Below are 15,986 nucleotides of genomic sequence, written 5' to 3'. Positions count from 1 at the left end.
ACCTTTTTGTTTATCTGCTGCTGAGTGTTCTAGCTTCCAAACTACTTGGAACATGAGTCTCCGTAGAGCAGATTATTTAGAATTAGGCCTGGTAGCAGCTTTTTAGATGTAAATCAAAGGGGAATTTATATTAATTTGATTAGGACTCCTGTCTTAACAGAATGTGACAGCAGTCCTGGCAACAGAAAATCGCAATGACTCTTTCAGTAGCTTGAGAAATGAGAAATCCAGAGTAGTGCCTGCTTTCCCAGATTCCAACTAAAATTTTAATGCAAATCTACTAGGAAAGGGGACAATGTTGCAGAAGTCCCTGTGGTCTGGCACCAGTGCCAATGCTGCTCAGGAGCTGCAGAGCCCTGGATGAAGGCACCAGGTGGTTTGTCAGTGCTCCCTGGTGAGCCTTTGGGGTGTGTATGTACAGAGGACTGGGAGCCAGGGTACTGGGAGCTGGACAGCAGGGGCTAGTATCTGGGATTTGGTGCTCATAGAAACAGACCAAAGAGAATAAGAAAGCATTACGTACTGAAACAGGATTCTTTATTTCAGTGCAGTACAAAGAAATGGGAGTTATTTTGCTTTGAATGAAAGTACTGAAACTAAAAAATGGAGCAGATAAAATACATTTGTGTAGTACTAGGAATCCTTGGATATCAAAGCAGTGAAAATGATCTCTATGATGCTGCAGCATTAAAATCAATATTTACATATATTTAAATAAATGCATTATTACCTTGTTTTGTGTTATATCACTGGTAACTAGTTTCCAGCAGTATATGACCACTGACAATGCTGTCTTAGCCATCAGACTTTCATCCAATGATTTCCTTACATTTAAAATGCATTGGTACAAAAGAAACACTCTGTATCAAGCCAGCTCTCCAAAACATCAGCAAAATCAGTCTCTTTTTTCTTCCAAACAAATGAATTAGATAAATTTTGTTAATTGCATTGAACTTTGGTTATGAATAGTAATACTGTAAACAGTGGGCCCAGTTCACAATCAAGTAACACGAACTCATTGTATTAACGTCATGAGAAAGTATTGTTTAAAGAAAAATAAAAAGATTGCTACATTGTCATCCTGCAGCACCAAACGCAATGGCTGCTCAGGACTGGGCTTTTTCAATTACAGCTTGCCTCAGGACAGCATCATCTGTTTTCCTAGTAAATGCAGATTTGCATTTTCAAAGGTACCAAACATACCAACACAGTGGTTCACAGCAGTCAATGGCCCCCATTTACAGATTCAGGGATAATATTTTTTTTGGTTTTTTGTTTGTTTTTTTTTGTTTTGTTTTGTTTTTTAATAAATAAACATGAAGTACACAGGTATTGCTGTGAACCAAGCCCATTGTCTAAAGGAAGCACATTTCTTGCCAAATTGTCTTTACATAAGAACACGTTTTTATAATGGATTTGAATAGCTGCTGTGCAAGTTATCAAAGTCATGTGTCTTGCAGCTTGCACTTTGTACCAACACAAAAAAATGAATAAGCATGCAGTAAAATGTAGCATTGTTTAGAAAATAATGTGTAAAAAAACATTCAGTATCTTATATTAAAGCATTTACACTGCATAGGCATTCATATAAGGATATAGTATAATAAAACTTATCAAATATACGAGCATGCAGCAGTTGCCTTATATTCACAGTTCTAGAAATGACCACGCATTGATTTCCTCAAATATAAATTGGATTATCCAAAATAGATTTTGCAGCCACTCTCCTTTGCAGTGGCAAACTATGTTCTCATGTGCATTGCAGATACTGACCTATATAACAGGCCTAAGCTATGCTGCTGTATTGTACACACCTGTGATAAATACTGTGTTTGGAACAGGAAAGACAATGAGAAGTGATCCATACTTCTCATAGCAGAACTTGGAGACTACACAGTGCTTGAATTGAACAAAATATATACGCATATTAATTATATTCTCCTTAGAGAGTAATACTGTAACCTTGCCACATATCTAGCTACTGCATAAGCTGGCCATGCAGTTCTCAAAATAGGTTTAGACAGATTTTTCTATTTGATATTTATTCCATCAGAAGAGGTATAGTAGGAAACATATAGTACATACCACCCTTTTTGCTCTGCAAACTCCACACAGGGCTCCTGATACTTATAGATTGCGTTGGGAAATACAATGCAGTGCCAAAGTCACACTTAGAGATTTAAAATATGTTTGCAGAGAGATCTTCTTTCTTCATTTGCTCTTTTGAAGGTGGTGGTGTTATATATGATGGTGAGCTTGGACCATCTTAACTGTCACAAGATGACAAGTACCCAGGTTAGAGCCCCTCTGTGGCCAAATGCCACCTGGAGGATAAAGTTGAGGTCACGTGGCTTGAAGTTGTCTGTGGTTTTGACTTGTTTGTTATTGCCTAGCTTGGCAGGTTTACCTGGACTCTGACTCCAGGCCAACAGCAAACACGATACCTGGAGGCAAGGCTTTTGTTAGTTGTGCAAGGTTTGCAAAATTGAGCTCTAGATCCTGATACAGGTTTTGGGTGTGCCAAGCTGAAATCAGATTGAGCAGTATGACTTTAGAACCCTTCCCTGTCCTGGTATTTTTTCCAGTGGTGCCTGCATTCTGCTTTTGCCCTGACTTCCCTTGTCTTCATACATAGTAATTTTTGTGTCTTTAAACATTGTGTGCATGCACTTCCTTCTTCGGAGCACTTCAGGTAAAGCTAGTGGAAGTAGCGTTGTAGGATATTACAGCACCAACAAAATGCAAGTTGTAGGAATTCATCCTTGTGTACAAAGCAGCAGCAAGAGATTCAGAAACAGCATTCAGGAAATAGCTTGAAAAGGAAAAAGATGTGGCAGAGATGGTGGAAAGGGAAGAAAAGTGGGGCAGTGATTGCTGTTCTCTCTACTAAAAAAAAAAAAAAAAGTATAATCCTCTCTGGAATGTTTCATTCAGAGAGAAACACTGCCCTTTGTTTTTTTAAAAAGTGAGCTTTGGCCCACATACAGTGTGGGAATTGCAAGGTGAGTCGATGGCTTTGGTTTGGTGTGTGCTGTCAGAAATGGTGACACTGATGTGCCTCTGTGCTGCACCCAGGACTCCAGTAACTCATTATTCTGAGTCTCTTTGTGTGCATGTTAGCATTTTCTAGTAAAGGATATGTGGCCCTTTCCAGAAAGCTGTACTATTTCCTGGCAGCCTTATTTAAGAGTAGGACAGCAGTGGAACAAGTAATTGTGCTAGAGATGTTCCAAGCTCTTCTGGCAAAGATACTAATTTTTCCTTTGGGGACATGTCCCTGTGTGTATGTGTGGGAGGAACCTTAAGTCTGTATTTGGAATCTGATACAAGGACATTTGGAATCTGAGCTGGATGGGGACACTTGAATGCTTTTATTGTATCAACTAGCACTTGAAAAATGGGCTTCCAGCTTTTTTTTGGTTGGCTTACTTGCTGCCACAGATGTTGCTTTTCTGCCTTTCTCCAGACTTGTTCAGTAAGATCTCTGTGGTGACATCTGAAGACACAACTGCTGTGAGAAGTGACTGATTTTCAATGATTATTTGGCAGTAAGATCTGTATAAATATACACAGAACCCCATTTTTTAACCTACCTTTTAAGCTGTATACATTGAGAAACAGACATAAGGCATTGAATGCTAAAACGTTTGTAGAGCATATCAAAGCAGTTCTCTGATTCTTCACTCCATCTCAGCATACTGAGAGCAACAGTTCAGATGTGGGGACTGTCCATAAAAGTAAGAGTTTTGGTTTATAAATTCAAGTCTCATTAATCTGAGGTACTACATTAGCCTCTCAATTATTTTCCCAAGTCTCATTTGTTGGCAAAAATGAGAATGCCTTGTGGGTTTGATCCCAATTTCTTATGTATTTTAATATTTGTACTAGGTTCTCTGGATTCTTCACTGAACCTGTCCTTCATTTTGCCTTTTCACAGGGAGAATTCTTATAGTCTAGTTTAGAAATGTCTTTGAAGAATCTGGAGATTGTTAAAAGCAGATATCACAACTGTCTTGAGCCTAGTGAGAAGGAGGAAAAGGAGCTCTCCTGAGAAGTCTGACAGTTTGCCACAAAGAAATTGGTACAAAAGCTGTGAGCCCCAAGTTCCCACAGAGATGCACCATCTTGTGAGAATTAATAGAAGTCAGATGCGTAAGATCTTTGCTTCTTTTAGAAACCTTGTCAGCTCTATTTCTAGTAGCAACCTGGCCTGTTCCCTCAGAACAGGAAGCAATGTTACCTGCTTCTTCCACCTCTCTTACATAGTGAATAAATTAGTTCAATTCATAAAGATGAAGGGCATTTAACCTCTTAGCTTTTCATGCTGAAGTTAGCCACACATTTCAGTCACTGCAAATCTGGCTGTGTGGTAAAGAATGGTTTATTCTACAATAAAGTAAGTTCACCAGAAGAGGTATTTATATCATCAGAAGAACCTCTACCATATCTAAATCTTGCCAAGCATTCTCCCCACCCCTGTCCTCCATCCCTTTTCCCAGATTTTACATATGTGCCTTTCCAGGTAAGGAATTATGTGAGGCACCTGGAAATGTGCTTGGCCTCCTTTATGATACTTTTAATATTGCATTAGATGAGGGATCCCTCAAAGGGCAAGGACATATTGAACAGCCAGCAGTTTTCAGAAACAGCAGGTAACTAAAAATACTTCATTTTCTTTGCTACTCAGGCAATGACAAATGTAAGCCTGGACTGGGTTGCTGAAGAAGTAGGAGAGAGTAAGAGGACAAGTTAGGTAAGAGGAAGCCCTCTGACCTTTTGAAAGAAACAGCTATCACTTCCAGAAGCATCCTTTTTTTTTGTCAAGTTTCAAGTAAAACACTGAATACAGGTATAGTGTCACTTGAAGAAATACAAATAAGGAATACTTGCAGAGTAATTTAAGAAATTATCGTGAAGTAATTGAACATTGAGCAAATCCACTAGAAAATATTTGTTAGCAGGTCAGTCAGTAAAATGTTGGTCTACATACTTCCATCTGAAGAGCTTCTCATTTTACATTTATATGCTGTTTTGTTTAGACACTACATATAACAGTGCACACCTTTAGTCTTTAACAGAAAGATTCCTTCCCCATTAAGTCCTTTGAAGTTGCATTTGAAAATAATTCTAGTTTCTAAGTGACTTATAAGCTTTATATAGTTAGCTCTTCTGGAAGGATTCCTTTACCTTATTTGAGTGTGTCACTTGTGTGTGTTTGGATTGCCTGATATTTGTGCTTAGTTTTCACCAGTTAATCAGAAGTTCAGAATGGTATCTGTCTGTATTTGTACATTGAGAGAGCAAGCAAATCACAAGCAAATACTGCATGTGATGTGAAATTTGCAGGTGTGTGCTATGTTGCCAATTTTTGTTTATATTATACTAGAAACTTCTAATGTCCAAGGAGGAGTCCCATTTCAAATACTGCTTTACTACTTGGTACCCGCTAAATAGAAATCAACGGGCTTTTATTCATGCTGATTTCTTTCTGTTAAGCATAAGTTCATAGTTGCTAAAGGTTTCTTCTCCATTCTGAAAAAAAATCATGGGAGTTCATTGTTACAAAGATGAGCAAAGAGGCTGCATAAGAAACACAGGATTTTGCAGAGAAAGGAACAAAATGAAAATGCAGTCCAGAGCTTTTATGTAAGCATCCAGTCCATTAACTCAAGCTTATCTGAGTTAGTTTCCCTCTGGCTCTTTTTGCCACTTCCTCTCTACCCCTACTATATTTTAAGCTGTTACAAGAGGGATGGATTTTACTGTATGAGATTCAATTCAACGGTGGACAACACCGTTGTGATACAAGTAATTTATACTGTTCATGTTTGTGGCCATGCAACATAAAATAACACAAAACAATCCCCTGGAATGCTGCAGTTGCCAGCCATTTTATTATATTTTGTTATGTGCTGTAGCCTGAATTGGCCATCAACCTTCTTTCTAGTCTTAAAGGGAGAATAATCATGGTTATTGTACAGGGTTAAAAAGTTACAGAGTCTTCCCGTAAAATCACAATGTAGAATTTGTTGTGAAAAAAATAGAGCTGACTATATAACTACAGTGGAATAATTTGCAGCCAGAATTGAATTACTCTTTTAAAATCTATTTGTAACAATGTTTTCAGAAATAGGCTGCAGTAGCTTTTTATCCTACATGTTTTTGAACTGTGGGGAAAACCTGACATTAGCATGTTAATGCATTCGTATCATATGGGTATGGAATATAAATGTGTTTTCATGAAAACCCAGTTTAAGCTACTGTGTTGAACCACTCAGTACAGCTGGATTCTTCATTCAGAGTCTCTGTAAATTCCTGCTTACAAGGTAATTCAAACAATTCTCACAGACGTTTCTTGGAAGCCCATGCAGGGTTAATCTAAACAGGAGGTACAATAGAAAGCTCCACTTTATTGTAGGACTGGAATTTATCCACTGACTTCAGAACCCTTCAGAGCATAAAGAACACAAGTTCTTCTCTTCTTGTCTAAACTATTTTGAATGAGGTCTCTTACATGCTAGTTTGGCAAGCTTCTAAGGCATTTGTGCAAAGTGATGATCCGAGAGCAACCTGATTCAATACTGAGAAATTCATAAATAACATCCAGCAGTCATTAAAGTGAAAAACTACAGCTAAGAAAAGCAATCTCCTACATTATCAGTTGAGCTGCTATACCTTGCAGTGTTAGAAGTGGAGCATGTTCACTGGTACCTTCAACTCGGGAGGCATCATTGTGAATTCTAAACACACCAAGGATTCATTCTGGTTTCTTTACATAGATTACAATGGAATAATGATGACTGAAAAAACATGAATATATGATAGATGTAGATAGAGAAAGGGTAATAGTGGGAGAAAAACACAGCACCGGAAATTACCATCTGGAAACATACTAAATATTTAGTCAATATATTTGTATTAAAACGAAGAGTTAATTTTGAAGACCAGAAAGGTTTTAAGATAACTTAGTGCACTCTGTAAGGCCATTCTCAGGAGTCAAGGGTATAATTATCTGAGACAGGGATATTTAGAACTTCAGATTGAAGAACTGGAATAACCAGCTGATGTCTTTACCATCTTGATGAGAGAGTACACTCTTTCCAGTAAGTATGTGCTGAAGTCACAAAAAACCCTATAAATTTTTTTGAGATTTTTTTTTTTTTTTTTTTTTTTTTTAGGATAGAGTTAACTTGCAGGTAACAGAAGTTTATTTGTTCAGTTTTTATGTGTGCAAATCTCAACGAAGTAGTAGAATTTAGGTAGCTGGTAGTATAGCAAATAATGGGTAGGTTTTAAAAATAGCATTTCTAGGCTTTTCTACTTGTTTCTCAAGCTGTCTTCTGAACCACCAGCACAGCATGGATTTACTGGGAGGAACACCTGGCCCTGTGTTTGGTAAAACCTGAATCTGCTCCTGTTAGGGTACAGCTATAGCCATTGTGCTGTAGCACATAATCCATGCCTTTCTGGTCTTCAGAGAAGAGGTAAGAGTAGCTGTGGATACTATTTCATACCTCAGGAAGAAAAAGTAGCTGGCCCAAAACAACTTGAGAGTTAACATGCAAGATCTGGAAAGTAGCCACTGTATGATATTTGGACTTCAACCTGTGCTTAGAGGAATTTCTGCGATTATGGTTTTGATAGCAGCCAGATGTTGGGGGAATTCAGATTTTATACCTTGGCAGGACAGAATTATTCAACTATGTTGTAGAGATACTGAAGCCAGGAGTAAATTGTGAAATTTAGTTCTTGAAATGGGATTGGATAAAAACTCTTCAGTTTAGATGTGCTTGTGGTTTGGACCAACATCTTGCAGTCAGTTTTTGTCTTTTTGTGACTCTAGTTTTAGGTACTGTAAACGTCACAATGTCTTCTTACTTAGGAAGTTTGCACTATGCCTCGGTACTAGATACAGAATCTTTAGCAGGACTTCACGTGAGGAACAGTTAAACAAAAACTTGTATGAATAAGGCACTAGTAAATGTTTGCAGCAAACAACAATTACAGTCTATATTCTTTAAAAATAAAACTGTTCTGTTTAGGAAATTGCCTTTAATGCAACAGAGTTACCAATCCCAGTTAGAAGGGCCTAGAGAAAGTGCATCTTTTGGGTTATGCCTGTGAGGTCTGTGAGAAACCCCTGAATGCAAATCCCTGTTAAATTAGGAAATAGCCTGTGCAGTGGTGATACTCAGGAGATTGGAAGCGAGAGGAAACTAGTTTAGATTCTGGTCCATGCTAAACTAGTGTGAAATCACTGTAATGGATTTGCTTCCAATTTATTACAGTGGTAGAAGAATCTGAAGCCAAAACTGAGGCTGTTTTAGCAAATATAGTTAAACAGTAACAGCACTGGCCCAGGCTAAATAATTGGCAATAATCCCCTTAGTTTCAAAAAATAATCTGGTGTTTTAAATTTCGTATTTGCTGGAGTCCAAGGATGCACTTTGTCTTTCAGCTAACATAATAGATCAAGGCCTTATGTACTACTTCGGAGCTGACGCCATTCTAAACAGTTATAACACTATTGATCCATACTTTATACCAAATGAAATTTCAGTCTGCCGTTCCATTTATAGGATGGCTGGCCAGTATTTTACATTGAAAGTTGTTCAAAGCCACACAGATTCTTCCATTCATAAAACCAAAACATACTGCTACTTTTTAAAAATACTTTTATGTACCTGCTCTTTGAGTGGAGTCATTGAAGCACCAAGAATCTGTTTATCTAGCCAATAAGAAAATATTTACAAACTAACAGATCTTGTTAGTTTCCATGAGCTGCATTTTCCCAGTATCTATCCAATAAAACTATTTTGCCATTCATTTGTTATACTAAATCAGTCAATGGTCAGTCTGATTTCATCAATAAATCCTGCTTTGTCAACAGCTTAGTTTTATTGTCTGACAAATTTGTGTTCCACTCAGATCTTCCTTATTTATACAAGGTGTCATTTTAAAAACTCAATACATTTGCAGTATCCATAATGCTAGAGGGGAAAAAAACCCCCTACAGTGATTAATTACTGTATATTATTGCCATTAGGTGCTAACAACTCCAGACAGTGGGGATTTTTATTTTTTCATGAATTATTTTGTGTTCAGTGTAAGAATGTGGTATTAACTTTATCTCAGACTTTAAGATCACCCATCCATGGGGACCTCAGAAACTGTACAACTATCTCAACCAGCTTTTAAAAATATGGTGGGCTTTTTGTTTGTTCATTTTGTGAGTTTTTGACTCACAAGACTAAAGTTATTGGTGGTATAACTCAGCTGAAACTTTCACCAGAAATTAATCTGGACTCATATTAATTTCTTAAGCAAAACAACAAAACCACAACAAGTAAGGTAAATGCTGGGAATCTCTGTCCTATACATACTATACATACTCTAACTTAAATAGAGAAGGAAGAAAATCCAGAAATTTCTCCTCAAAAAGATATTTCCTCATAGCAACTCAGAAAATATTTTTCCTTTTAAATACTTGTTTCTTATCAGTATGTCAGGTAAAATGCTTTTCTATGTGTGTGTGTGAGACTAATACATGGCATGTGTTTATCTGAATATCAGAAAATGTTATTGACTATTGGAGCTGTGCAAAATATTTTCTGTAGAAGTTGACAATCTTAAATTTTTGATTTATCATTATTTTCAGTAAGATGATGTAAATCTTTGCAATTGCAAAATAAACAAAGATTCTTTGTCAAAAGTGTGCCTTTTGGGATTGTAATTAGTCTTGTGGGGTATTTCTCACTGACAATTTGAAGTTGTGCCTATGTTAATTTATTAGAATTTCCTAAGCTGTGCTCACTCTAAAATAAAATCTAATTTTTTAACATATAAGTATAAGCTATGTTTTGAAAGTCAAAGTGGTTTTTCAACTTCTTCTTAAGATTAAAATAATATATTGGAATGTGGTTGGGTTTCTTTCTCTTTTTGCCCTCTGCTTTTGAAGTATGCCTTCAGGAGATGAGAAGAAAAGTCATCATTTTGGAAAAGGTTCTGTGAATATTTAACAAAATGAAGAATGCAGTTTGCTTTCAAGGCTGTGTTTCTTCAATGGAAGCAGAGGCAGAGTAGTGATATGAAACTATGCTATTACATCTCTGACTGGAGAAAAATCTGTCAAACAAAAACTGTCAAACATTTATGTGTATTTCTTCAAAGAGCAAACTCACACTTTTATAGAACAGTTGCTCCTTGGTGCAATTCAGTTGTGATTGTAGAGGCACACTTTTGACACCAACTAAAACTGTGGTCTAAATGAAGGCATCACTTTTCTGTCCATGCAGGTGTGTTTACCTATATGGATGACATTTTAACAAAAAAAAAAAGTAACTTCTCAATTTTAATTTCTTTTTAAAGTCAAAGATAGGAAAGAAAATTCTTCAGGTGTAAAAATCAACAGAATTACTGTATGATCCTTTAACAACAATTATTGCATGATTTTGCATAACTGCTGGCCTTTCTAAAAAGCAATATTTGACTTTGAGATGTGCATTGGTTTAATAATGAGTCATCATATATTTGCTGACTCACGTGATAAATACTTGGGGAAGGAATTTTCTTGAGATTACAAAAATAAATAATAAAAAAAATTAGTCCTAGGTTTTAGCTATTAACCCAGAGATTTTCACTGTTAGATGAAATTCATGTAATTGGAAATAGCTATTCTGTTGAAAGGAATCTACAGTACTTTGATAAAGAAATCTGAGAGGCTTTAGGGAATATGACAAACCTGATGAGGCCAAGCCCAACCCCTCAAAAATTTATCATACTGTTTGGAGATGAATGAATTACCAGTCCTGTAACTTCAATGTATTTTAAGGCTAGTTAGAAGACATGGGACAGTGATACTCAAAGTAAATGCTCAAAACCAGGAAATATTTTTATGACAGGGTAGTTATTTAAAGGGAATTATTTATATGGGTGAAACTTTGCTTATTCCTTTACATTTTCCATTACAGTAAACCTACCATCTATTTGTATGTCAATAATAACTGATCTTAGAATGCCATTTCATAGCTTGAATCTTCATTTTGCCTCAAGGTTTGTTCTAGCCAGGTTGGCAATTGGGGAAAAGTCCTAAAACAGAAACATTGACACATGCTGATAAATTGAAATGTGGAACATTAAAATTCACATGGAAGCGGAAATGACATTCAGTGTCAGAAGTAACAAAGTCTTTGAAAGTCTTAAATAATTGATATAGAGAATATAGGTCAGACAGATTTAATATAAGTGTGCTTTTTCCTAAAAACACCCCCCCCCAACCAAACTGGTTTTTTTTATTTTTTTTTTTTGCTTTTTCTTTAAGTCTTTTGTCTGTAAATATGAAAGAAGGCTACACTCCAACATAATTCTTCATTGCCATACTAAATGGTAAAATAGTCTTTCTAATTCACATTGCTCATGGCAGTCTTATTTGAAGTTCCTTTATTGAGTTTGTGGTTAAAGCAGTTTGGGATTTTTGTTGGTTGTAAACTTTTGGCATAATGTGAATACCAGTCCCTTTCAAAAACAGCCTTGAGTTGCTTAATGATGCTTGTGCTGTTCCCCGCGTCTGCTTGGTTGATAACAAGGCCAGCTCCAGCATTCTGCGTAAAAGCATTTCCTACCCAATCAAAATTACCTGCAAGCAAAGGCAGGAATAAACAGTGAGTTTCTAACATTTAAAAAAAGAGCCAAATAAAAAAACAATCTCCCTAAAGGCAATCCAGAACCATTTTCCCCAGTGCAGAGATGGAAGTAAGTTTCTTTTTTTTTAATACCAGCAGAAAGAAAAAAAGCTCCAATACATACCATGCATTGTGAAGATTGTTTCTTGAAGTTTTAACAGCTCTAAGCCTTCAGAAGTGAAAACAGGTTCTTCTGTTTATTCAAAACTAATTTGCTCTTCATTTTATATCTATTACATTATTACTTCATTTACTTTCCTCACTAGCCTTTTCAGTGCTAAGAAGAATTATTTTTTTCTGTATAAATAATTCAAAGCTCCAAAACAGCAGATATTTTACAACTTACCTGTTGACAGATACTATTTGAAGAAAGAAAAATAGATTTTACTGGTTTATGCCAGTTAGTACATTCTTTGTTGAAATCTAAGGTAACAAATAAGCACTTTGAATCCTGGGGATAGCAGGGCAAAAAGGATAGTTGGACTAATGGAAAATCAAGTGCTCCAGTTACTTTTATTTTATTTCAGGAAAACTGTAAGAATTTTAAATTATACACTTAAAACATGCAGTATTTTGAACAAGGCTGTTACTTCAGCAGGAAATGTTAAGAATTCTAAAGTTGTAACTTCACCACAAGGGACAATCTCTCCCATGCTTTCAAGTAAAAGATGTATCTGATCCTTAGCATGCATTTGTAGTACTTTAACAGAATTTTGATAATTTCTTTCTTTTATTTATATGTAGCTAAGGATGCGAGTACAATGGGAAAGAAAAATACCAGCTTGGCTAAGAATCTATGCCATGTAGATGAGTTCCAAGGGACTGAGATTTGATCCACCTATGTGAAAGAATTTAAAATGGAGTGGAAAAAATTATCTGGGAGAGGGGCGTGTGGGTATCATAAAACCTGGAGATGAGGGAGGAACAGGCTGCAGTATTGGATGTAAAAAAAAAGATTTGGATCGATTACGAGGTATGCGTTTCGAGCCCATCAGGGTGGGCTTTCCAGAGAAGATTTCAAAGAAGATACCTCTACACAATGTGGGATATCCCACTGTTGATGTGTGTGGGCTTTGATTTTGGATTGCAGCCTTTGCCCTCCCTCACTGCCTCTGCTATCATGGACCGTAAACCCTTGGCAGTGTGTCAGTAAGACCCCTAAAGCACCAAGCTGCAGCACATTCAGATGGCTTTTAAAAATGTCATGAGCTGCTTTTGAACTCAGTTTTCTGATCCCGTAAGCTTAAGCACAACTCAAAGTTTTCAAAAGGTAGTTTTCAGCCTGCATTCAGTTGGCATTTGATTGGTAATGAACTTTTTTGAGATGCCACACACCAATTACACTTAAATACACCTTTAACCCAAAACACCAGTTAGATATGTACCTGATGTTAGGAGGGTGTCTGAAATGTCATTATAGTAAATGGAGTAAAGCTTTGGATGATGAGGATGAAGAGCATCTGTACAGTATTTGCCAGGATTGACCATAGCTTTAGTAATAACATGGGGAAAGGAGAACACTCCATCTTAATTGGATTGCAGAACAAGAGAATATGCTAATAATTATACCTGCTTCATAAATTATGTTATATTTGCGTTTTCAGTCTGTTTTAAGATACTGAAAGCAGAGCAGACTGTTGGTCTTTAGAAACTGATTCAGAGGGAAAGAAAAGGTTTTAAATGAGAAGACTCTCAAAGTTCAGTCATCATCCAGATTCCCAGAGAAATTAACTACTTTCTTCACCTAAAGAATACATCAGCTGTAGCTTGCTCATCTACAAAAGGTTATTATATTAGGCTTTTGGATATGAGATAGAATTTCTTGAGATGCGGTTACTTACCAATATATGCAGCTCCATCAGTCACCATGTATTTGTTTCGATTCAATTTGGGAAGAGAAGTGTTCTTCTGTTCTTTAAGAAAGCAGGCACTCTCTTCCTCAAGGTCAAAGAATTTCTGCCATAAAAGAGAAGGAAGCACAGGTTAACGAGAATTGCTCTATGAGAGACAGAAAAAATACAGTCTGTTCTCTAATCTTTATTGAAAATGAGTTGGTGCTACAGAACAGCTTAAGGTTTTATTGCCAAGCATTAACTTTAATAAAATGCTGCACATTGTGTTTCCAATTAATTCTCATAGTTTGTGATACTCCTGCCTTGGCATACTGAACTGTACAAAGTATATGGCTACTGTGTACGAAAAGCAATACAGTGGCAGGTAGTAAAGGCTGTAAAATGAAACCACATCCCCCCCCATCTTTCTGTTCTCCATGGTAAGAACCAGGAACTTTAACTATTTTCCTCATTTTTCAAGGGACACTGGGGTTTGAAGTGTGCTTCAGGATCAGGAGAAACAGCAACAGCTGAATTAATACCTCTGCAATCACACACTGCATAGTTTCCAACAGGAAACTTGCCATTTCAGAAACTTAAAAGATTTTCAGGATCAAATGTGGGATGAAGAGAGAAAATTTTCCAGGCAACAAGAGGAAAATGTTTTACCCTGGAGAGTGAAGTATGAGCAAGATTTATTTATTCATTTGTTTTTTTATTTACTTAAGATTTGAGAGCTATATGCACTCCTTGTCTGATCAGTACCAGATAAAAATGAGCATGAATACACTTGCACAACTCAAAAACAGATTCATGTGGAGGCTCAAGAATAACTTGGCTGTAGATAGATGTCTGTTCCATGCCGCTCCTTTGTGTTTTCCATTTGTCTACAGACAATTCTGTTCTAGGTCATAACTTCTGTGGGCCCTTTCAAAGCACACACCTTTCTCTGTTCAGCACTGCACCCAACAGAGCTGGTCCCTTCCTGCTGCTCCTTTGAGAGTTAGACCAGCCATTTGTGCACACAGGATGCGTTTACGGGGTCAAGTACACAAAACTTAAGGAACATGGGAATTAAGGTTCCAAGAAGCACAATGGTGAGCTCTTCACCTTGACTCTGCCCTTTCTGATTCAAGCTTTAATTTCATGGCCGCATATGCACAGGACAGAGCTCCCTGCTTCAGCAGCAGTTTGATATGCAGGTTACTCCTTCCCCTTTGGCTGTGTGCTTACAGCATTTAGTTAGTCCTCAAATAAAGCTTTCTAGGTGCAAGTTCTTCCAGTGATCATTCTCTTCAGAATATTTGTATTGAGTTTGCATTCTCAAAACAGTTTCAGTTGAAACCAGTAATTATTAATGCTTATGTGAATGGGACTCTGAGATGCTGAAAATGCCAGGTGTAACAGGGTTGCAGTGCTCTGCTTCTGACTCTATACTTGCAGTTAGGCAGTATAAAATCTTGCATTAGGCTGGTCAGAGACCAGGAGAAATCAGGAGGAGATTCCCATCTAACAGAGAAATTACATCTGAGTCTCCTTTTCCAGGATGACCATTGGCAAACCAGTGTACCCTGCAGCTGCAGCCAGCCATTGGCACTCACTGGAAACTTTCCAGCCAAACTAGTCTTTCCATAGGGATAAGAAAAAAAAAAAAGGGAAAACAATCAAGACAAGGCATATCACAAGGATCAAAAGCTAAATGAAAAATAAGAAGTTACTGAGTATGCTTTGTAGGATATATTATCCCCAAAAGAACAGAACAACAGGGGAATAGGAGGTCATGTGGTGCAAGTGTGTGTGGCATTTTGGTCAGAACCATAAGGAGGTATTGCAGCAGCCTAGCAATTTTAAGTGTAATTTCAATCAGAATTTTTTACAGATTTCTCTTAAAATTTCAGTGGTTTTATACATAAACACACACAATACATGTCTGCAAGACAGTATTTTTTGTACTGAGGTTAGTTTATGTTTTCTCATAGCCAAAGCATAACCAAGAAGGAAAATGAGTGTTTTCAATAGTTCAAAAGGTAATTTAGTTTTCACTTTGTTAACCTATTCTCTCTTCTCCATACACACACATATTTTTGTTTCACTTTGATCCTGGCTATAACAGCTGAGTACAAAAGAAATGCAGATTTAAAAAGCAGCTGCTCACCTGACATGCTTTTGAATTAAAAGAGTATAGAGCCTATAGCACAGTTTACAGCCAAAATCAAATTCATACAAGCAAACTCTGACCCTTGGGCTATTACTTGTACCAAGGTTTATTTAAGGCAGTGCCTTATCCAGACTGGGAAATGTGATGCACAGCACAGAGGTAACTGACTTAGTGTTGTTCCTTTGCGACTCTCTACACCTGATGGAAGTTGGTTTTGTATTTTCTTACTACAGAGACACTATTTACCTAGAACAGATGTCTAGAAGTATTTTTTTTTCCTTTTATCATTTCACTCTTGACAAGATAAATTCTGTA

General features: G+C 36.9%; 1 protein-coding gene across 1 annotated transcript in view; it reads right to left on the bottom strand.

The window, feature by feature from the left end:
* Window positions 1–10,886: 10,886 nt before the first annotated feature.
* Window positions 10,887–15,986, bottom strand: part of PLD5 (phospholipase D family member 5) — a 156,904-nt gene continuing 151,804 nt past the window's right edge. Inside the window, exons 9-10 of the mRNA XM_062489209.1 lie at window positions 13,523–13,637; window positions 10,887–11,635 (exon numbers count right to left, since the gene is read on the bottom strand). Of these exons, the coding sequence (XP_062345193.1) occupies window positions 11,400–11,635; window positions 13,523–13,637 (351 nt within the window). The 3' untranslated portion in view covers window positions 10,887–11,399. The remainder of the gene's footprint in view (window positions 11,636–13,522; window positions 13,638–15,986) is intronic.

This window comes from Cinclus cinclus, chromosome 3 (genome assembly GCF_963662255.1).
Source record: "Cinclus cinclus chromosome 3, bCinCin1.1, whole genome shotgun sequence".
Classification (NCBI taxonomy): domain Eukaryota; kingdom Metazoa; phylum Chordata; class Aves; order Passeriformes; family Cinclidae; genus Cinclus; species Cinclus cinclus.
This window is presented reverse-complemented; position numbering and strand designations above follow the sequence as displayed.